We start from the raw sequence: 24,230 nt of genomic DNA, 5'->3' as shown, positions 1-24,230 counted from the left end.
TCACCTCATACAAGCTCCAGTTTCAGAGCCTGCTTACGGCTGCCCATCCCAAGGCCTTGGTCTGTTTGGTCTTATGAGGCTTATGCCCCCAGAGTAAGTTCTGTTTTACCAGAATCCCCTTGGCCCAACTCAGAGCTGAAACCACACCAGAAACAATATTTTAAAAAGCGACATTTTCCCCCCAAGAATTTTATAATCAAATACAGACAGAGTAGAAGAGATACACACAGCAAAGCAGGACAATATTTATTTACCATCTCCAGCAGCAAAGCTTTGGAACCAGGAAACAACCTTTTTGTACAAAGCAATCTCCTTCCCACCCCCAAACTGGTTATTGTTTACAAATACAAAGTACACAGAACATATGCTTTGCAGGAACAAATTTAAAAAGGACATATAGATACACCCCATTCTGTGAAGTACTACTCAGTTAAGGAGGCCAGGACCACCAAAACTGTTAAGTAAGATTCTTCCTGCACTGCCTTTTGGGCAAATCGCCAATATCTGTATTTGTAAAAATTCCCTCCCAGGAAGAATGACTTTGATTCTCCTTTGATACAGGACGCACACCCCACCCCACCTCCAAAAAAACAACCTTGGAACTTAGGAGAATTCTAAAGTATCTCCTAATATGAAGCTGTGACAAAGCAAAGGGGAGTTAACAGTTTTCTAACCCTGAGCGCCAATGCGCGACCTCTGGCACAGTAAGAAAAAGGATGAATTATGAAGGTGAAACTGGCAACCAGAGCAAGGAAACTCAAAGCAGAGAAGGAACGAAAAGGAAGCTGACAAAATGCGTTCTGGGTGCTGCTGGAGATGCCACTGGCACAAGGTTCACAGGCCCGTCTTCAATACACCTCCAAACTCCAATGAAGCAACATTTTAAGGAAACACCCTCATCTTCCCCAAGTCCACCCTCACATTATCTTCCAGCGGACACACAGGGAGATGAGCCATGTTCAGCCGCACTGAGAGCACACTGCCCACAGGTGGTCCTGCAGTGTGCACCTGCCCACCCATGACGGGGTGTCCCTCCCACTTCAGGAGCAGCACCCTCGTCGTCCAAGCTGCTCTCCACGGGGGCCCCAGTTCTTCTCCATTGCCAGAGCTGTCCCTGCGGCTACAGGTGCGCTGACTGAGAGCCTCCACTGGCTCGGTTCAAGGAAGAAAAGGAATTGCTCTAGACGTGCATCGTGCACAAGCCAACTTCTAGACAGACTACTTCTATAACCTTACAAGAAATGGCTGTGCAAACTGGGCACGCTTTGAATAGGTAGGACCCAATACGTTCTCATGGGGAATTTATCCTTTCTTCAACCTAATCTCCTCCAACTGTGCCCATAAAGGCCGTTCCCTACGATTCTGAAACCACAAACACGATGTTCCCCACGCTTCTGCACACATTGCTTCCTTCACCTGATGCCTGGCTCCTGTTTCTCCACTAGTCCAACTAACCCTTCTCTAACCATGTTCCAAACCAAGCTCGAGCACTTGGTAAGAAAGGCTTCCTTGACCCTCTAGATGGGCCCCTCTTTTGTTCTAACCTCATTACAGGCATTCCTCTAAACAGGACAACTACATTCTACTGGTATTTCTTTCTCTTCTTAAGAGAATATACCATCTCTTATTAACTCCCAGTATCCCCAGACCCTCCTCAGTGCCTGCCTGCACATAGCAGGTACTGAAAAAGATGTTTTACAAATAAACAGATTGTTTCCAACAGAGACACAAAATGACAAAGTACCATCCATCAAAAACTGTACACATACCTACACACCTCAGCTCTTCATTCTATATTTTTCTGTTTCTTATCATTTCTTATGAGCGTTTCCTAGCTTGCACTTAAGAGACTACTTTAAATACATCTTTCAATGACTTAATCCACTGTTGGGCTTGTACTACGTGAAGCTGAATAATTCAGCCTTAAAAAATTGCAAACAAGCGGAACATGATGTGATGACATGAAATGAACTATACATGCTATTAAATACATCTTAAAGTGTCTGTATTTATATCAATACCATTCCATAGTAATAAGAAATCTACAAATGTGGGCAGAAACAGCCTAACTACTCAAGAAATGAAATCTGTATTGGGCTTTGAAGTTTTCAAAGCACTTCCAGGCATCACCTCATTTGAGAGAAACTGAGTCTCGGAGAGTAACTGACTTGCTAATAATCAGGTCAAGGTCTCTGATCTTGATCATGTGCTTTGCATCATTCCACCTTCCTTTCACTAAGCCAGTATCCTCAAGACACCAGCTTAAAAAAAAATTTAAGTGTACATGTGAAATGAAATGGGTATAACAAACAAAAAAAGTACAACAACAAAAACAAGCATCAAGAACCATGACTGAAACGATCAGTGCTGGAAATGAACAGGCTGCACGTCAGGATACCTGAAACAGAAGCCAAGAACAACGCATCTGAGTCCTCTTAGTCCAGCACAGAGAACCTCGATGCAAGAATTAAGGTTAGAGTCTCTGACCTGACAGGGGAAATAACCAGGAATTAGTTAATACGAGACATCAAGTGATAAGGGATGAGAGTATAGCCATAAACACAAAATCCAGGGAAGAAAAAAAGGTAGAATTTGTCAAATTAGCTTCTCAGAGAGGTGAAGACTTGAGTGGAGCCTTGAAAGCCAAATGAAGGCAGCCGAGCACAATGCTGAACTGAGACTTGGGGCAAGAGAGTATATTCAAAGCTCGGTTCCACCACCTGAGCAAGATGCTTCATGCAGGTTCCATTTCCTCATCTGCAACCCTTAGGGTGATCTCTGCCTCACGAGCACCGTGCCACCAGCACAGGGCCAAGCATCCAGAAGCTCCACCAGGGAGGTTCTCCCCTCTACCCTTTCCCAGCTAGGAAGATGACAATTACTGGACCCAATACTAGCGTGGAGCTTTCAAAGTCTCTCAAAGTATATTTTTGCCAAAAGTGAAATAAAACAGGAGCAATTATAAGCCATTAAACAAAGACCAACACACATCCAACTCTGTGCTAAGAATCTAAACGAGACTAATTACAAATTAACTATATTCTACCCACGGCAGAAGGGAGTGGGCTGCACACCCTATGGCAGGAAGCTTAGTCTAACTGAATGTTTTTAAAATGGAACTGAAAGTTTAACACTGTATTTAGTGACCTGGAACATGCTTTTCCCCCATCAACCCCATCACTGTCGCCTAATTAAAAGCGGTACAGATAAAGGGGCCACAAACATGACCGTTACTCAGCACATTACTACACTGGAAATCAAGGCAGTGCGAAACACAGCCATCACAGGTAAAAGCGGGACCCGACAGGAGGTCTAACCGCAGCCCTTACAACCGAATGCTGTGACAGAGCCACTCTTACGGGGAATGAAAGAAAACGGAAAGCCCAGGACAGCTCATGGGGAAAAAAGCAGCGTTTGGAAGGCAGTCTTACAAAGGGACTACTAACAGAACTCCTAACACCTGAAGCATTCAAAGTCAAAGTTTTTTTTTTAATATTACCAGATATAAAGTATTTACTTTCACTTCTACCAAGGAATATACTACTCAGGAACATGAGAAAACGCAATACAACTTGAGAGATCGCCAAAGTCCTAAAGGAAACTACAGACCACCTGAGAACGCCTACTGAATTCTTGACAAGGGATAAGCAAATTTAACAGACCATTTGAAATTGTTAACAAAACCAGTAAAGCCCTTATGACCTAGATAAACTGATTAACTTTAAGATACAGTATGTCAGAGCTGAACTATTCATGGTGATGGGCTTAAAATTTTTATGAGAGAAAAGATGCAACTGACCAGAAACTACATGTAATAATACATTTGTATAAAGACTATGCAGAAATGAGAAAATAATACTACCATTAAACAAGAAGGCATTAACTGATGAAAGTTCGATAGCCAAAGAATAGTGTGAAAGACTGGACTGGTTACTTTAAAAAAAAAAAAAAAAGGACATTTTTAAGAAAGAACTAGAAAAATCTCTTACAATAATGCTGAAGGCATTGTATTTAAACACACAAAGCCACATGAAAATCCTGGCTAGTGTGTACTGGTAGAATAAGAAACACAGTCCACATCAAAGAGGCTAGGAAGATCAGACATCCTGTGAGAGAGAGGTGCCACACAAAGGGGAAGAAACAATCAACACAAAGAATGAAGTAACTGATATGGTAACATCAAAAGGACACGGTTGGACTGTGGTCACTTCCAGACACATCCCACTGGAAGCAACTATCACTTCCAGTAGTAAGATATCTCAATGGTACCAAACACTGCTATAAAAAAGTTTTTCATTCCTATAAAATCAAGCAAATGAAAAGACAAAGTAGTACCAAAATATCATCCCACTAATCAATACAAGAAAAAAAAGTTCAATAAAACAATATTCTCATCACTCATTCAGGAAGGGAAATTACATAAAGGAATATTTTAATGGCTTATAAAACTCATTATATCCAGGGAAATAACTAAAAGATTTGCATTCAATACAATGATCATCATCAGTTTACTGATAACTTCCAACTGTATATTTTCTAAAGTGAAAAATGAAGACCTGTTTGGTGTATCCGCTAATAAAAAACTACAGAGAACAGGTCCAGCCAACTGAAGGACATGCATGAGATGCACACAGCTATGACGACCAATCACTGGGCTAGCCGCTAACACTAAGTAAGGAATGGTAAGTTTCAGGAGACAAGGGAACCTAAACAGTGCAAGTCTGGGCAAAATATGCCTCACATTAAAAAAAAAAAAAAAAAGTTTTCAGTTATTGCAATCTTTAAACTGTTTCTACAAAGATCTAATCCGTAACTTCTCACCTTCACCAGAATCCCAGTCAACAAATCATGTCCTCAAGAATACTGAATTTGGCATTTTAACTCTGTTCCTCCATGTCATTTAACTCTGTAGCCAACTTCACAGCTAGAAGGGATTCTGGATTGCGTCTATTCCAACCTCCTCGTTCGCAGTACCTGAGAGGTTATCCTGGATGGAGCAGGCCCTTGAGGACAGTATCAGTCATGTCGCTCAGGTATCACTCAGTACGCTATCAGTGTAGTACTGATCCATCACACTACATAGCACCCAAGCGGCCTGAGCTTATGCTCCCCTCAAAATGCCATTTTGAGGGCTAAGTAAATGGAATTATACTGCTAAAGAAGCTGCCACACAGTAAAAAGTTCAAATGCCATGACACTGATAAGGAAACTGTCATACAAACTTAAAAAAAAAAAAAAGATAAAGTGTCAGCAAATTTACTGCTTTTTCCTAATGTCTTTGTTTCTTCTTACCAAGTAAACATACCCACTTATCAAATATAAGTAGTGTTACCATGGCTAAGAACAAGGTCAGGTGTGAGAAAATCGATTCAATCAGAAACTTAGAACCTACAGATAGAAAACAAAGCTGTCTTAATGCCCAGAAAACTGAGCCAATCACTAACAACTAAAAGAACTACTGTGAAGTTATTTAAATAAAGGGGGAGGGACATACTCTACAACCTTCTGAAATGGATCAACAGTGCTGTAAAGAAAACAAATTAGCATTCAGAAGGAGAGTACATTTAGATAGTGCAATTGTACAGACGATGCATAAACTACTACAAAATTTAAAATCACGGTACAGAATTCACATAAATATCACTAGCAACATACGCAAGATATTCCAATGTTAAGTTTTAAACAATAGTGTGAAATTTAAAAAGGCACTTCAAGAACAATGAATGGAAACAGCATTTCCGTGTACACACGGTAACTACAAGAAATCATCTTGTCTCCACATACATTTTACATCTAGTCAAACAATAACACTTTGAAGTAAAAGGATCATTAGATGCATCCCTTTTGAGAACACCAAATTGTTCAACTCGTGGTGACTCCACGGCCTCCTAGAAAACCTAGAGGTACCCCAGCTGACAGAGGCTGGCCTGATGGAGAATCTGTCAAAGGCCCTGCACGGGGCAGGCACGTTATGAAAACGTGTTAGCTGACTAATTCTGAGTTCCACACACTACTGCGGGTGTCTACTGGGGCTGCTTCTCTAGACCAACCCCCCATTCTTAGTTTTGTAACACCATCATCATTCCAGTACGCTAAAGACTCTAAAATACAAAACAAACAGGAAGAGACCAGTCTTGTTTCTCCTACAGTCAAAAGACCAGTATATCGCTAGACCCACCCCCAAGCAACACCAAATCCTGTTCAGAAGCGAGAAGCCCAGCTACCTGACCACCAGTTCAGTGATTGCTCAATACCCTTTTTGTTTTCAGGAAAAATCTCTGGAGATGCCTGGGCACATCAGAACAGGAGAGCAACGCTACTTATCTTTCACTGAGCAACGTAACGCAAAAGGAAGAAAATGGCAATCCCACTTTATAAGCATGCAGGACAGGAGGAGGTGTCCACCAACAATGTGAACGTAGCCAACCCTACTCAACTCTACACTTTAATGGTTACCATGGTAAATTTTATGCTATGTCTTTTTTTGACCACAATTAAAACTAAAAAACTTAAAAAGGAGGAGCACATTAAGTGGAAATGCCAAAGCAGTTTCAGAGAATCAGGGCTTTAAGCATCATTTATTCTGGCTTGATTTTTTAAAAATAAAGGTACCTCAAAAGTCATCAAGTTTGTAATCCAGTAACACCTGTGTGCAGCCCTACAGAAACGTGCCAAGCGAGTTCCCCAGCGGCTCGTCCTTTCACAGAAGAAACTACAGCACCATGTCCAGGGCGCACCAGACCGCGGAACTGGTGCCGCACGTATCATGAACTACAAACACCTTGCTATGATTCCTCAGGCCCTCGTTTGTTTTCAGATAGTCATCAATGCTCTTCGAGAGCTCAATTTGAAAGACAGTTTCCAGAGCACTAGCACAGACCTAAAAAAGTAGAAAACTGTGAGAAATATAGAGAAATTAAAGGGAATTGTTAACTCTAGACATGACTTGACCAAATTTGCCAAGAGGAGACTCCACCAAGACTGCAGCTTAAATTTAATCTACAAATGGGACAAAAGAATCAATACAGTACCCTGAAACTACCTGACAAAATAACTTCTTCCAAGCAGGGATATTTGCGTCTTCAACCTCTATAGCACAAACAGAGTGAGAAAGAAAAGCAGACAAAAAGGGTGCTGAATATGGTTAGGAGGGGGAATGAGCTTCCAGTAACTATGAAACAAATGGGGCACCCGGGAGAACGTCAGTCACCACTGCACAAGACCCATGGCGAGAAACAAAAGCCACACAAACCCTCAAACAGCGCTCTGTTCCACTAACAGCAAACTCAAGAATACCACAATCAAGCAGACGGGAAAAACAACGCACACGTCTGACGAACCAAGAAATTACAAAATTCTGTCTGTCAATAAATTCTTTTTCCTATTTGGCCAAGCAAATAATACTAGATGATGTGCTCAGACCCCTCAAATCTGACATTTTCTCCGTTTCTGAAGTCACGTTGCAAAGACCAGGATCTAAGGGCTGGTATACATACAGCCACTGCCTTGAGATTGAAGATACTGTCGGACATGTAAGTGAGGTATCTGCTGCCAGTTCCAGTATGATAGAGAAATATTAATGCAAAGAATTGGACACAAAAAGATAAGCCGTCTCTCACGGTTAAGAGTCTGACTAGATTAAGGGACCAATAAACCCAGAGTATGTCACTGAAGTCTTGACTTCAGACTTTCAAGAAATCGTTCAAGGAGATCCCAGAAAGAGAACTGTGTGAGACGTTCTCTTTCCAACACCCACAGTTGTCCTCTACATCTTAAGCATGTCTCAGTAACATCGAGATTGACAGCATCCCACTCTATTACGATAAGAAGGCCGGACTGTCAGGCATGTTTGGAATTCTTGCTCTTTAAAGAGTTCAGATTTGCATGCCTGGATGGTGTAACATCCTTAATTTCCACAGCACTAATGTGCATATCGTTTTTGTATTTAGAGTGTGATGAATTATCAAGTTCAAAAAAGTGTAGAAGGCAGTCAAGGTCATTTTGGCTCAAGGCCCGGATTATCCTGAGAGAACACCATGACTGGGTCTCACAGCCTGCTGATACACGGAGCTTGCCAGGTCACAGACCAGGAGTGACGACTAGAGAACTCTCTCACGTGCAGCTCTGAGTGGTGGGTGACTGGTATAGCAGGCCTCAGTCTTGCTGAGACAATTTCTGTGAAAGTTTCTACAGAGATGTCACAGGTAGGAAAGTCTTCTTCCAGCCGGTGTCCACAGCAGACTTGTGACATCTAGCCATCCCACTGGAAGCAAACTGGATTTGGCAAATTTTGACTTGAATTCCACTTCTTGACACATAGCTTCAAGGCAGATTCTGAAGTCTCACAGAGCCTGAGAGTAGGACGGACCCCCGGTGAGCTAATTATCCTGACAAAGAGATTATAAGAGATTTGTCACTCTGTGAAGATCTGACAAACCAAAGCCTAAACAAGGAAGCACTGACGACCTAAAAATGAAGGATTTGCCTCTGGTGTTAGATCTATTAGCAGGTTATTTCCAAGTTCCAAATCTGCTAGTCCTCAGTTTATCAGCAAGATTTTCCTGAGGAAGAAGTCGTCATATTTTCCCTTAATCACAAGAGGACTCAGATTCCTGAGTCCCCTCCCTCGACTTATTCTGGACTAGAAATCACAGGTAAACCCTTGTCCGACCCTGCTTAAAGTCTCTACTGCTCAGTTGGCCAATAAAGCATGAGTCTCTTTATTATCTACTTCATTCCAAAAGTCTAGAAGTCAACTGTCAGCTGTGACAACTCCAGACAAATGTTCAGTCTGCGAGGTGGCCTCCCACCCGCAGACCCACGTGAGGGGGGAGGAGCAAGTAAAACAGGCAGCATCTCAGATGCTACGCGGCTGAACGTGAGCGGGTTACTAGTTCTTGTACCCGTGGCGTTCTGGAGAGTCTCCCTTCTTCCTGTATCTATAGGGGTGGTTTCGGGATTTGTACCAATCCCCTCTCGAGTATCCTTTACTGTGACAGTGTGCTTTCTGATCATGACTATAAAAGTATCGATGTTGGTTATAGTACTTGTTGTGGTCTTTATAGTCATTTTCTTTTATACTGTTTTCTTCAGCAACAACAGCATTGACATCTTGCCCAAAGAGGGAAGTACCATCAAAGGGCAAGTGTGAGATCTTCTCCTGGGTCTTCTTGGTGAGCGATGTGAGTCGGAGCCAGGCTTGCCTTCTGTAGTCTATTGCCATCGCCATCACTCTGACCACAGAGTCCATGATGTCCCTGGTAGTACAAAGCTGCCAGAGGCCTGCATCCATACCGTCTGATATTATACACCTCGCTTTTCCACGATCAAACTCTGGGTCGTGGACCAGATCCTCCATGTCTTCCCAGAGTTTACGCTGGTACTGAGTCATGTAGGCCATGTAGCTAGCAGCCCGGGCCGCGATGGAAGCGGCGTGGTAGAACCTACAACCCATGACCTCCATTTCTTTTGAGGCAGAATCGAGCGGAGACACTGCGCTCCCTCTTCGGCTGTGCGCCAGCGCTTCTACAATGGGGCCCCCGGCGGGTGGATTCGGTTGGAAGGGAGAGGTATCCTTGGCCACAGGATATACCCTGTGTCCCATGAAAGAAGAAGGATGGCAATCAGCAGGGTCTTTGAAAACCTCAGTGGTGGCAATTCTCAGAAGAGGATGCAGGGGAGGAACCAAACGTTTCTTAGAGGTCACACAATCAGGCTTCCCTTCACATGGTTCCGCTTCAGACTGCAATGTGACTCTCTTTATAACTCCTCGCTGCTCCATTCTCTTTAAGAGACCTGTGAAACTTGACTGACTGGGGTCAGCTGGCTGCCCTTTGTCATCGGCAGAGGGGGACTTGCAGTCAGCTTCTTCTTCCACTGTGGATAAATGTTCTTCCTTGGAGGTGGAGATGTCCCAAGGAACCGAGGAGTTCTCACTTGGCCTAGAATGATGAAATCTAAAACAGCTCCTGGACTGCAGGTCCCGTATCACTCGGGACATCTCAGCCACCTGTGTCTGGAGATAGAGGATGGCATCCTGTCCGTGCTGTGAAGCTGAAGACTCTACAGGTAAATCCTCCTTGACCTCTGAAGAGGCCAAAGATTCTTGGGGGACCAGAAGTGGAGATGAAGGCAGAGTCTGATAACTGTGTGATGGTTTAAGTGTCTCTGTCTCAGAGATCTTAATATCGGAATTATTTGGATCATTTTTCTGGTTCTCCAATGGGTTCTCAACAGAGGAAGGCTGAGAAACTATCCTTTGTGGACTGCTGGTGCAACTCCCAGAGGAGGAGCTGCTGTCTCCAATGGAAAGAGGAACACTGCAGCTAGAGCACATTTCTGGGCGATGACTCTCAGAGGATGGCACCTTAGACTCAGGCATTCTCTGGGTTATCCACATGAACAAGAAAACCAAGGAAGAAAAAAAATACGCTTTTAATATGTTAACTTTCAAGTGCAGAGATGCATGTCCAGTAAGTAGAACTCAATTTTTTAAACTATTATAATTAACAACAAAAGTTGCAATCCACTACAAGTCAGCAAGGGGACCGCCGAAGTCAAACCCACACGTTTTTACTACCCCGAAGGCCCGATACAGCTACTGGCATTAAACTGGCGCTCTCTGTGAAAAAGGAGTCAAGACGAGCCCAGTTCGAGCGGTGCCATGCCAGCCTACAGCTTGTCCCCACTGCTAGGGTAAGAGGGAGCGCGACTACTGGTGACAACAGTGTTTTTAAAAATCTCATTCAGCATGTGTAAGTCAACAAGGAGACCTTAATAAGGGCAGAGAACTTGGAAAAAGTCCCATCGAGAGGAAAAAAGTTTCTAAAAGTCCCCCACTGCAGTTTTAAGACCCTTTAAAAATTCTCTGATTCGCTTTTCATGAAGAACAAAACGTTTCAGTTGCATGGTTCTGCTTAATGGTTTGTAGTTTTCAAGGAGCTCACGTATATACCTGCTACCTCATTTCAGCCTCACAACAACCCTGTGAGGTAGGTGTCATCCTTATGTGATAAAGAAACTGAGGCCAAAAGGCTACTTAATTTACCCAAATTCACAGAATTCATAAGGAGTAAAGTAAAGACGAAAACCTAGGCATTTTTATTTCAAGTCCAAGTCTCAATTCCTTGTATCATAGGGCAGGAAGTTTTCTGGCCACCTGGAACGCAGAGCCAGGAGTTCGCTAACCCAGCAAGGAAACAGTCCATTAATAGAAACCTGGGCCAAGACAAATGAAAAACAAGATTGCTACAAAGGGCTCGGCTACCCTGGACCTCAGAGTGAGGGAAGTATTAGTTTAAGAGTCCAACCCACAGCCAACAAATCACAGGTAAGAAAGAAGACTCCAAATATGCGGGGACGGAGAGGGTGAAAAGGAAGGACGCCCGAATGACCCATAACCCTTCCCCGCATTCCATTTCCTACAAGATCTTCGCATTAGCTTTCTTCTAAGATAAAACCAATTTTCTGTGGCCCCATGGTTCTGGGAGAAAAGGACCCACTTCTGCAGGGCACCTGAGGAGAGACAGGAAAGGAGAAGGGAGCCAAAAAGCCTGCAGTTTTTATCCTATTTCCCATTTATCAAGATGATACCTCCAAGGCTTAGAACTTCCCTGTGTCACGTAGCCCTTTCACATCCTCACTCAAGGTAGAGTAACAAAACTGGGAGTAGGAGAGCTCCAGGGCAAAGGACCCTGAGACCACATCTTCCGGCCCATCCTAACAGCAATGGGACAGTCTTTAAAGCACAACAGGTGTAAACACAGCCATCGCTGACTTGATAACTCTCTTCAGAGAGTGCTGCTTAAATGCCCGATGTGAGGAAATGCAAATCACATGTAATGTACTTACATCACTGCGAGAGGTGCTCGGCTCTTCATCATCACTGCTGACCAGATCGATGTATTCGAGGACAGGCCTTAAAGGTCCTTCCTATGAAAGAACAGACAAATTAACAAATCACGAAGAGTTATTCAACTAACCCAGCATTTAAAACAATCCTTCCTGTTGACGTTGCGACTGGCAAGAATTCCTCTGAAGAGGAAGCCTTGCTGCCGAAAGATCACCCCCGTCCCTGACGAGCCAAGTAACTCAGAGATCAGGTCTTGGAGCTTAGAAGGAAAGTGGCAGCTTTATTACTGTGCCGGGCAAAGGGGAATCACAGCAGGCCGGTGCCTTCACAGCTGTGAGCCCATCTTGGGGATGGGGTGGGGTGGTTACAGAGCCAGAGCTCAAACAATAAAGCATCGGTAACAGTCAACAGAATCATTTTCTCATCAAAAGACTTAGAGAGGCATCATGATGCCTCCAGGCGACCAGTTCTAAGGAAGCCAGTTGTCGCCTTTTCGATCTCTTTATCTCATAAGCACTCAAGGTGCCGTCTTCTTGGTATTCAGGTTACTTTGTAAGGTTACTGTTCTGTGACCTTCTCCCTGGAGATCAACTCAGAGACCAAGCACGATTATAGCTTCTGATACTGGACTGAAATAGAAACAGTAAGATCCATAGCTTCAGTTTTAACAGTGAGCCTGGAACTGTGAGTAGCAACCGATCAGGCAGGTCAGTTGACCATTTTAAGGGCAAGCATAAGAATAAGCCATCTGTTAGCCTAAATGTGGCCATTTTATTGTTCCTCCTTCAGCCTTACAGGTGGGAGCAAATGCAGAGGAAAACACTCAACATGACAGGACCTGGAAGAGCCTAAGCCCCAGTGAGGTGTTAGGACTGTGTCAATGCCCTGGGAAGAGGATGTTTAATACAGGAATAGCGCTACATACAAAGACACAGATACCACGAGCCAATGCTTTTCAAATGGGACAGGTATCAGTGGTGTCTCTCAGACATCCAAGCTCAAACACGTGCAGTTCTCTGAATTGCAGCTGGGCTGCATCTCCAAACCCTTACAGAGTCAAACATCAAACCTGGTTCTTCTCCAAACTTTCCTTCCATCCACACTGACTCCACCATACGCCAGGCCTTGGATGCTAAGCTTAAAAGTCTAGATTTTATTCTATAGGCAAAAGGGAACCAATAACCAGTAAGATGGGAATAATATCATGAGAGCTTCCTTTAAGAAGATGAATCACACAGAGAAGTGCTGAGAGCAGGGAAAGCAGGGTGATTAATCAGTCCAGGGACACAGGGACGCAGAACTGAAGTAGCAGTCATGGCAAAGAGAAGAGTGTCGGCATGGTGCATGTACAAGAGAGTACACAGGTAAAACGGAAACAAAGCCCACAATGACTGGCTGTAAAAAATACCCAACAGTAACAAGGAGACTAAGTGGTCCCTAAAATTTCAAGCTTGGATGACTGAGGGATGCTGATGCCATCACTGTAAATTTGGAACACAGAAACAGAAACGTTCTTCTGGACGTGACGGGTTGATGTGCCAGTGGCACACAGAGAAACCTGCAGCCAGCTGGACTTGCAGGCCTGTAATCTGGATCCACAGACACAACTGGAAATGGAGATTTGAAAGCTGCTCCCTGGACCACCTCCTAAGGCCCATTCTCTAAGGCACAAGAGGCCTAAACACAGCCATCGCTGAGGACAACTCTCCTCAGAGAACACTATTAACTCCAGAACTACACTCAAACTGTGATCTTGCCAAGGAAGACAGCAAAGAGGGGAAAGAAGAGATTCAAGGAGGCTCTTGAAAAGACAGGATTTCAGGATTCAGGAAGAAGAGCTAAGCAGGTAATCAGAAATCTAAGAATCAGGAATGCATAAATTCAAAGAAGCTGAAGAAAAAGAAAGCCTTAATGAAAAGCTGTCAGTGCTAAATGTGGCCAAAAGCACTGAGCATTGAAAAGCTGCCACTGAATTTAGCAACAAGGAGATTTTACAATGTCTCTGAGAGGGCAATCTTCAAGAAAGTAGTAAGCACAGAAGTCAGGCTCTAAAAAATTAAGTAGAAAATGAGGCAGTAAGAGCCAGGAGTAAAGATTATTCTTTAAAAAATTCTAATACGTTGAGAACAAGAGATAGGAACACAGCGGAAGAATATGGCTGAGGGAAAGATTTCCTAGGATGGGGAAAGATGGCCGTTGGCAAGCCATAGTGATATACATTCAGTGGAAAAACTAACAGAAAAAGACTCTGGGGTCAGGGGACAGAAGCTGAGCGCTAGCTAAAGTTCCCCTTCCTGAGAAGGAGTGTCCAGTCTCAAAGACAGCTTGTTTCTCCCCTGGGCCACAGCCGCTCTCAGACCAGCAAAGTGCCTTCCCTGCAGGCAGGGATTTAGCCACCAAGATAAAACCAGAGAGCAAAACTTCTGCACAGGGATTATATAATAAAGTAATTAGGATTAATGCCTGAGCTGTAAAAATGAAAAATTTTAAGACTGGAAAAATAGAAAGAGGATAGAGGGACGGATATTCTCCAATGCATGGTCAACAGAGATGAAACACCTACTTTAAGACTAAAACCTACCACTTGTATTAAGATTGTCAAGATCATACATTCAATCCAGGAAGGTAGCAGAGGAGATGAAAATATAATAGCTTGCTCTTTCCAAGAAACATATATTAGGAACTTTTGTTACATACCCACTGAAATAGCACACAAACAAAGTCCCCAAGTTACCAGGAATACAGAGGCTGAAGCAGAGCTCCCGTGAACAGAGAGCAGGTAGAGGAAAGGGAGATGAAAAAAGGTAAGAGAGCACAAAGCAAAAAGTACAATGGGCAGGAAAAAACACCATAAGGGAACGGTCACGAGTAAGATTAACAAGTAGCTGCAGAAACAGAAAAAGCAGGAGTGGGAACAAGTGAGAGACAACTACTAGAAATTTCCTGTTGGGGTCAACCATTTTGCCAACATGCAGTCCTTCTGAACTGCGGAACGATGACAACTTACAGTCCACGTTAATTAAGAGAGTAGAATAAAAAGAATCAGGATAGGAAATCCATATATTAGAAAAAGCAGGGGTCACTTAGAGTATTTATTCATTCACTCAACAAACAATTATGGAGTTATAAGTATAGAATGGTAGAAGACAGCATGTGTTTGAGACCTAAAAAGGCAGAGAGGCTGAGTGGAAAAATAACAAAAGATTAAATAACCCAAGGGAAAATATTACTTATAAACAAACACTCTACAGTTGAGCTAATTTTCACAGTGGGTATGGACAAACTTCCACCATAATGAACTTAAGGAATCCAAACACTCTGGTACTCCATTTATTTTACCCTCATCAGTAACACTTGTCATTGAGTCCCGTAAGGCATGGTGCTAAACTTTTCAGTATGTCATCTCATTTAATCCCCACAATTACCTTTCTATTACACCATTTAACAATCGAGAAAACTAGGCGAGGTGCTCCTGGTTCACTAACGGCATAATTGGTCGTATGGTCACTGTAATTCTGAGGCAGTTCAAAGCATATGTACTATTTTTAAGCCAATGCTTATTTCCTAATTTCTGAGATAAGATACTTTCTCTTCCTTCAGTATGAGAAAAAAGACTACCTGCTACTATCCCCAACTCTGAATAACTCATAACACTGACCAAAAAGTAAGTTATTAATTCTCACAAAAAAGTAATATACAAATATCAATATACAAGTATCAAGAAAACGTAATCTCTTACTACGTTTATGACTGCTTATATCCTTAAAAAGTATAAATGCATGTGGTCCTCCAATTACAAAGTATCTTATTTAAATCTGCTCCATCCGTCACCCAATGATCATCCTCAACTGCTCTGCACCAGTAACAAAATCAAAAGATTCTACTCCAACGACACACAAGTTAGGGCCAGGAATGTAGGCACCTGCAAAACAGTTTAGGAACACACTTGAATTGATATCCTAAGTTTTTCAAAATATTTTCAATGAAATAAAAAACTTTCATTCCCGTTATTAGAAAATTGATTCGGATAATCAAAGCCAAAACACCAATTACCTAGTAATTGGGAAGTGATGTCAATACACTAAAATATGGTCTACAGAAAAAGTAGTTTTACCCTAGTCTAAAACAAAGAAAATGGATTTGAGCATAGACGCAAAAATCTAATCTAAAACTCTAAATAATTCATGGGGGGTTTTTTTCTCACAAAGTTAAGGACAGAGTTTACTTATGCTGTCCTGCCCAATTTAAAAATGTCAAAAAATTCCCAAATGTCTGCTTTAAGTTCAAATTGAGTCACAATTCAGTCTATACTATCTGGCCCATCCTTCCCTCTCCCACTTAAAAAAAAGTATCCTCCAGAATTCAGCATAATCCTCTCTGCTTTTCTGTTTTGATGACTTTCCTCATTTCTTCTCAAAATACCCTTTTAAACGCACACAAACACTAAATGCTACCTATGCAAAAGTAACATACAACTGTAAACCACACATCTTTTTTTTTTAAGAGAACCATGTACTTTTGATAAAAGAACATTCTACTATCTGCTAGAACTATTTACAGAGTTCTCACGCTATCTCATCTCTCACACTGAAATACTGACACTTATGGGTAGGATGTATTTCCAATTCATCTCTGTGGCTCTAAGGTACTTAACTCACGACTATACATATTATGAGCGCCAACATTATTTTTATTTACTGAGCTAATTGGCCCCAAGATACTGAGCCAAAAGATACACACCCTCATTTGTCCATGACCCACTTGTGCAGTTACAAGTATTATCACTTGACCATGTGCATCTCATGTAATTTATGAAACTATACCTTGATATCCTTCACTATTTTCACATGTTCAATGATTCCACATTGTACCAACAATCTTGGCTGAAGCCTCAATCTCCTGTGCAGTTACAGCGAGATTATGACAGGCTGCATCAGCAGTTTTTATACTTTTGTATCTAGAGTAGCACTGGGAAGAATGTCATTATCTCTTAGCTAAAACAATTTTCTGGGGGTAAATTAACATATCTGTAGTTGCAAAGACTGCAGAGAATAAGGATGGGGGCTGAATAAGGGACCACATTACTAAATTAAACAGAAAACTAGAGCAAAACATGCAAATGAAGTCTTCCCAGTAACACTGTCTCTTTATTGAAGTGCTATCTACACATGTGTATCATTTTGCAAAAATAAAACAGTAAGTACCCTGATGAACTGTGCAGTTCTCTGTATGTATATTTCAATAAAATTTAAATGAAGGGGCTCATTTTTGCACCTCCACATCTATGAACTTCCTTCCCTTCAGCATGCTATGTTTAGTTTCGAACGTGACATTTTCCAAACCACAGAAAGACTGCTGAGCCACCATGTGGATTAAAGATGGGAAAATCTGACTAAAAGCGAACCAGGAAATCCACACCAGAGTATTCAAGAAGTAATATCACAATATTCTTTTTGCATCTGAAGAAATCTGAAGCAGAGAACTATCTACTACTTTACTGGACAAGCATTACCCAGAGGAATCAAGGATTAAGATTGGGTTACAGAGAAAAGTAGAAGATTCTGTCTCTAATGAGTTTTAAATAGAACTAAGCTATTATTGTCATTGAAGTGTTATCACTGAAAAGGCAGAAGAAATGTTTTCAATAGCTTTCTTGTAGTATTGTAACTGCATTTAATACATATAATTCATGTCTCCATTTGGAACTACCAAACCTTTGAATCTGTATTTGGAAACAGAGATAAATATAAGATATATAAAGATGGATACACTGTATTTTTTAATGTCTGATGAAAAGACAGATTCTCTACGTTAAAAATAATATTTAAATTAAAACGATATTCTTAAACTTCAGTCTAACACAAGCTTACTACTCACAAGCGACCCTATACCTCTTCATTCCAGAGTACCAAAAATACATAAATTTTTTAAATCTTATTTTCGTAGATTCCATCTGAGATTCTTAAAGTAAGGCCCATAGTTCATAAAGTGTGTCATTCTTACTTCGATACCCACAAAATATTAAGGTAAATATTCTCCGTTCACAAATACACCAATATTCAGAGAGAACCGGAAATATCTGTCCTGAAGAGCCAAACGTACTTGAATTCACAGTAATGGAAGGAGCAGGATACAATTTTTCTACCCACCAAAAATCTTAAAAATTAAAAATGAAAAGGACAGAGTACCATAAGCACGGGCAAAGGTGAAGAAAGTCAAGAAATTATCTTGTGAAGACACCAAAACAAACCCACTAACACACAACACAACACTGGGTCACCACAATGGCTCATGCTGTGGTGCAGAGGACACTGCTTAATAACCAGTTTTTTAAAACTGTCCAAGAACCAACAAACACAAATACACATCAATCTATTAAAGATTATACACCTTGAACAGCAAACCTCAACTAACTACAGGACTCAGAGTAGTTTACAGTAGGAATATTCTCTAGCTAATAAGATACTAAGATACCACTTTAAGCAGAACCTTTGTAAAACTTCAACAGTTCTAGGTGGAAATTGTCCCGAAACCGATCAGAGCATCCACTCGGGTTTCTGGAGCCAATGCTTTACAAAGTGTGTCCAGAGATTCATATACTCCTGCATCTCTGCCCAAATTAAGATCCCTGGGCTCCACCTCCGAATGCTAATTCCACAGGTCTGGAGTGGGATCAGGAATCCGCAAGCTTCCACTTAGTAATGCCTGAGAACCACTGTCCCAGAGCGAAATAACCGCACAAGGACACACCACGCTCCCGGTGATGCGGGGCCTCCACTGTGAACATCACTGCTGTACTGTGGAGCCATGACCTCAAAGGTGAGGGAAGTAGGCCCTCAGGCTACCTGCCTTCATGTTATGTTGACACCTGTGCTCAGATCTGGACTTCCTGCAGCCATTCTGGTTTTCGACCTCCTTCCTCGTCACCAGCCGTCCCTTCTCCCTAACCTGGGTGCCATCGTATACAAGACGCTCTTGCCCCACTTTAAAACACGGTCTTAGGAGACTAGAACTGTGAGTGCATCAAGCATCAGATGGCTCTAAGTGAAGCGGGGAAGCGTGGCTCAGAGTGCCACTAATACTGCAGGCCACAGTCTTTATCACGGCCACTGTGGTTGCTCAGGGACCCCTCTGGCAAATTCCCTAATCCTTCCCCACGCTCCACGAGATCTAGTCTCTATCAGACGTTCACACGTGTTTTCTGGACATTGAATGAACAGGTGAGGTATAATCACAGAACGGCTTACCACACACAGTCTGGGACTCGGGAAAACCCGAATATCGCCACTACTTACACTCACAAACTGAATGTCATCTTCATTTTCATCCGCCGGGGACTCGGATGCCTCAGGCCCAGCAGGAGGGACAGACTCTATTATCTACAAAAAGAAGCCAAAACACGCTTATCTGTAGAGCCCCGCCTCGCAGGAAGAGGTTTTTCAAAAACGAACCGACAAGGAGAGCTCTCGAGGAGACCTGACGAGCACAGGTCCTGGATGGAGTCGGGCTGCGCCTCCGCCTACGTGGGCTGCAGTGACCCCTTCGAGCTCCGCGCCTCGACCAGGAGCGCACGCCCCTCCGAAGGGCACCCCGGCCTCGGAACGCCCCGCCAGGGCCGAGCGGCCGCCCCCGGGAGCCGGGCCGGGCCGGGGCGGCCATTGTTGCTGCGGGGCCCTGGCCCGGAGGCCCCCGACCCGGGACGCGCGGCCCAGCACCGCCTTCGGGCCCCGCACGACGCCCGCTACTCACCTCCGGCCCCGGGTCGCCCATCTCCCCGACAGCCTGCCTGACAGCACCAGTGCCGCTGCTGCCGCCGCCACCACCTGCCCACCCGCCCAGCCCGCCGCGCGCCGCCTTGACCCGCCCCCGCGTGCGCGCCGAGCCGCCGACGCCGCCGACGCCGCGAGCGGAAAGAGCAGCAAACCGCTTCCCGAGGAGGAGCGGGCCGCTCAGCCCGCTGTGCCCTGGCCTCCCTCACGCAGTCCCGGCCTCCCGCCCCCGCCGCGCGGGCCGCTAGGAACTGTAGTTCCAGCCGCACCGAGACCGCCCCGCACGGGCCGCTGGGAACTGTAGTTCCGGCCGCACCGAGACCGTCAGGCCCCTAGGTGGAAAAGCGCAGAAAGGGACCCAAAGCACAGCGCACGCGCCTCTTGAGGCTGACGTCACTGCCGCTCGCCCGCGGTGGGCGTGTTGGGTCCTCTTTCATAGTGAAGGGCGGAGACGAGGATGGGGTGGGGAGCTTGGAGTTGAGTTTCGTTGCGTAAGCGAAGCGCAGTGATTTCTTCTTTAGCCCTAAGGCAGATGGTGGAGACTAATTCGTCAGTTTCCATTTTCCTCATAGGGCTGGAAATGTGGATGTTTAGCTGAAAGAATTCTAAGATCAGGACAGAAATCCGAGGTGTCCTTCCATTACTCACCTGTCCTGCGTCTTCGGTCTCCGCTCAGAGCATGTGTTAATAGGCCTGAGGAAGGAAATTGAGGCCCAGCGCTCCAGTCTCCAGGTTGACCCGAAGAAAGCTGGAGAGGCTGGAGAGTCCTGGACCCAGTGGGACAGGATGCCGAGGCCTCGCCAACTTATCTCTGAGCCCTTGATCCTGATAATACAACGTACTTTTTACAGATATTCTCAGCTATTACCTTAGTAAAAATAGGATAGTTGACTTTTTCAGTGTTCATACTCAGAAAGTCTATGAAATAGTTCACTCATATTAAAATTTTTTTTTTTCATTTAACTGCCTTACCAAAAAAACCCACATTTTTTTACACATCAATGGTCAGTAAAGGTTTCAGAAAGAAGTCGGAAAATTCTTTTAAATCTTAACTGCCTGTCTTTGCCTGTCTGCATACATGCCCAACATCCAATAACCTATTACCTATACTGGTAGTAATTATTGCTTAATATTGGATATTTCCTGCATTTCCACCAGTGCTTTATGACTTCAGCTGTTTTCTACTTGGTAATTTTGAGAACTGTAGAGGCAAGTTAAGAATGAGAGACCTGCCTGTTGTCTTACTCAAAAGCTGTATGTAAAGTAAGTATTTCTGAAACTTTAAAATATCTAGGCAATATCTAAGATTCTCCTAATGTGCTGGTGAAAGTTCAGTGGAACATTTAATCTTTTGCAGGTAAGAAGTTAATGGGCAAAACTCTTGGAAAACAAGAGCCTAAATAAACTCATACCCTTCAAACCTTGTCATTGCAAGGATTTATCCTGAGGACATAATTTAATCTGTAGGGAAAGCATCATGCAAAATGTAACTTACCACAGATTTATTTGTAATAGCAGAAATTGTAAAACATCTAAAAGTCTAATGACTGGGAATGGAATGGTTAAAATTTGGCACATGCTCTATCAACATAAGACTATAGAGTGTTTTTACCTCCATTTAATGTTTAGCTAAAATTTCTAAAAGCATATTTTTTTAAATGCAAGATATACAGATAGATATAGATATGATCAGAACCACATAAAACCACCAAGCAAACCATGCCTGAAATAGGAAACCTACCTCAGCAATAATAGTAACTTTCTCTGGGTAGCAGTACTGTTACCGAGTCCAGACTCGTTCTGCTCACCGCCTGACAGGCCAATAAATCCAGAGATGAGGTGTTGGGGCCAGGAATACTGAGTTTATTCGGAAAGCTGGCAGACTAAGAGGATGGCGGACTGTCTTGGAGAACCATCCTCCCCCAGTCAGAATACAGCCTCCTTGTATACAAAAAAAAGGAGAGGGGGTGTGGTTGGTTGTTGCAAACTTGTTGGTGTGGGAATTCTTTGTTCCAGCAGCTGTCCATGTGGGCCAGGTCACAGTGCTTCTGCAAAACCTCCAACAAAACAAATGTTATTCTCTATTCTGCAACTTACTATCTTTACATGAGTGCAGAGCTAGCAAGACTAAGCCTAGAAAACAGGGCACAGGGTTAAAGCCAAAGGAACAGATCTAATATGCAGTCAGATTTGTTCTTCTCTATTACAAAAAATACGCTTGACATCATTAGTCATTAGGTAAGTGTGAATCAAAACCAGGATGAGATACCACATCACACCCACTAGGATGGCTAAGATCAAAAAGTCAGGTAACAAGAGTTGACAAGGATGTGGAGAAACAGTAACCCTCATACACTGCTGGGGGAATGTAAAATTTTGCAGCCACTTTGGAAAGTTGTGTGGCAATTTCTCAAATGACTGAACATGAGTTACCACATGACCCAGCAATTCCACTCCTGGATATATACCCATAAGAAGTGAAAACATATGTCCATACAAAAAACATGTCCAAGAAGTTTTATAGCAGCATTATTCATAATAGCCAATCGGTGAAAGCAAACCAAATATTCACCACTTGATGAATGGATAAATAAAATGTAATATATTTATGTGCAATTGAATATCACTCATCCATAAAATGAATGAAGTGCTGATACAAGACAGATGAGCCTTCAAACATTACGCTAAGTGAAAGAAGGTAGTCACAAAAATACCGTGAATTATATGATTCCATTCACATTAAACATCTACAATAGAAACATCTACAGAGAAATTAACGTAGCTTAGTGATTGCTTATAGCTGGGAAGAGGGGTGTATGGATAAAATGTTATCATCTAAAATTAACTGTGGTGATAGTTGTGTGTATCTGTGAATATACTAAAAAACATTTAATTCTACACTTTAAATGGCTTGTTTGGTGTGTGAATTATTATTATAAACCTGTTTCAAACAAGAAAGAACGAGACACTGTATATACCCTTTCCCAGTTTCCCCCAGTGGTAACACCTGGAAAAACTATAGTGCAGTACCACAACCAGGATGCTGAGAGAGATGTAGTCACTGAACATTCTGTCCTCACAAGGATTTCTCACTGTTGCCCTGTTATAGTCATACCTCCCAGCGCCTCCTCCTCCTGAACCCCTGGCAACCACTAATCTGTTCTCCATTTCTTTAATTTTGTCATTTCAAGAAATGTTCTGTGGGGTGGGGGAGGGTATAGCTCAGCAGTAGAGTGCATGCTTAGCATGCACAAGGTCCTGGATTCAATCCCCTGCTCCATTAAAATAAATGTGAAATGTAAGTTTTCATTTCTTGAATGCCCAAGAGGTCAATTCTTGGATCTTATTGTTTAGCGTGTTAACTTTTCCAGTTACATTGAGACATAATTGACGTACAGCCCTGTATGTGTTTAAGGTGTAGAGCATCAAGATTTGACTTCCGTACATCATGAGATGATGATCACAGTGAGCTTAGTGAACATCTATCATCTCATATAGATACAAAATTAAATAGAGAAAAAATTTCCTTGTGATGAGAACTCTTAGGATTAACTCTCTCAATTTTCATATATAACATATGGCAGTGTGAATTATATTTACCATGTGGTACATAATTACATCGTTAATATTTATAACTGGAAGTTTGTACCTTTGGACCACCTTCACCCAATTCCTCCTCTTCCTCCCATTTCCCAGACTATGGCTGTACCATTTTACGTTCCCACCATCGAAAACTTTAAGTTTTCTCCACAATCTTACCAACATTTGCCATTATTTTTTATTTTAACCATTCTGATAAGACTGTAATGATGTTACATTGTAGGTTTAATTTGTATTTTCCTGCCAGTGACGATATTGACCACCTTTTTATGAGCTTGCCGCCTGTATATTCTGTGTGTCGAGAAATGTCTCTTCGTGTCTTTTGCCAATTTTCTAACTGAATTTTTTTATTATTGAGTTTGAGAGCTCTTTATATATTGTAGATATTTAGTCCCTCATCACATATGTGGTCTGTAAATATTTTCTCAGTCTATAGCTTGTCTTTCGTTCTCTCAACAATGGATTTCACAGAGCAAAATTTTTAATTTTGAGGAAGTCCAGTTTATCAGTTTTTCCCTTTATGGATCATGCTTTTGGTGTCAACGCTAAGAACCCTTTATCGCCAGCTTAAGAGCCCAAAGAATTTATCCTATTTTTTTTCTAAAAGATTTAAGTTTCTCGTTTTACCTTTCAGTTCATGATTCATTTTGAGTTAATTCTGTATACGGTGTGAGGTTTAGATTGAGGTTCATTTTTCTGGACCATTGATGCCCACTTGCTCCAGCAGTATTTGTTGAAAAACCTACTTTCTGTCTTTTTTTTTTAATTTACTCTTCTGTCAAAAAACAGCTGGAAGTATTTATGAGTCTAATTTCCGCAGTTTCTGTTCTGTTCCACGAATCTATGTCTGTCTGTCCACCAATACCACACAATCTTGATTACTACAGCTGTGTAACAAGTCTTTAAATCAAATAGACTGACTATCCTCACTTTATTCTTCTTTTTCAGAACAGTTTTAGCTACTCTAGTTCCTTTGCCTTTCCATATAAATTTTAGAATAATCTTGTCTA

The 24,230-nt window shown here is 42.6% G+C and overlaps 1 protein-coding gene across 5 annotated transcripts in view; it reads right to left on the bottom strand.

Moving 5' to 3' along the window:
* Positions 1-19,953, bottom strand: part of ZNF451 (zinc finger protein 451) — a 72,879-nt gene extending 52,926 nt beyond the window's left edge. The window contains exons 1-4 of one of the 5 annotated variants that reach the window (XM_074348979.1): positions 19,601-19,953; positions 19,147-19,230; positions 11,851-11,931; positions 222-10,384 (exon numbers count right to left, since the gene is read on the bottom strand). In XM_074348979.1, coding sequence (XP_074205080.1) covers positions 8,891-10,384; positions 11,851-11,931; positions 19,147-19,230; positions 19,601-19,621 — 1,680 coding nt within the window. In that variant the 5' untranslated portion in view covers positions 19,622-19,953 and the 3' untranslated portion in view covers positions 222-8,890. Of the gene's footprint in view, positions 1-221; positions 10,385-11,850; positions 11,932-19,146; positions 19,231-19,600 lie in introns of those variants that run through there. The other 4 variants (XM_074348975.1, XM_074348978.1, XM_074348977.1 and 1 more) reach the window with 4 other exon arrangements.
* Between the last annotated feature and the right edge of the window lie 4,277 nt (positions 19,954-24,230).

The sequence above is a fragment of the Camelus bactrianus genome, chromosome 20 (genome assembly GCF_048773025.1).
Source record: "Camelus bactrianus isolate YW-2024 breed Bactrian camel chromosome 20, ASM4877302v1, whole genome shotgun sequence".
In the NCBI taxonomy this organism is placed as follows: Eukaryota; Metazoa; Chordata; class Mammalia; order Artiodactyla; family Camelidae; genus Camelus; species Camelus bactrianus.
This window is presented reverse-complemented; position numbering and strand designations above follow the sequence as displayed.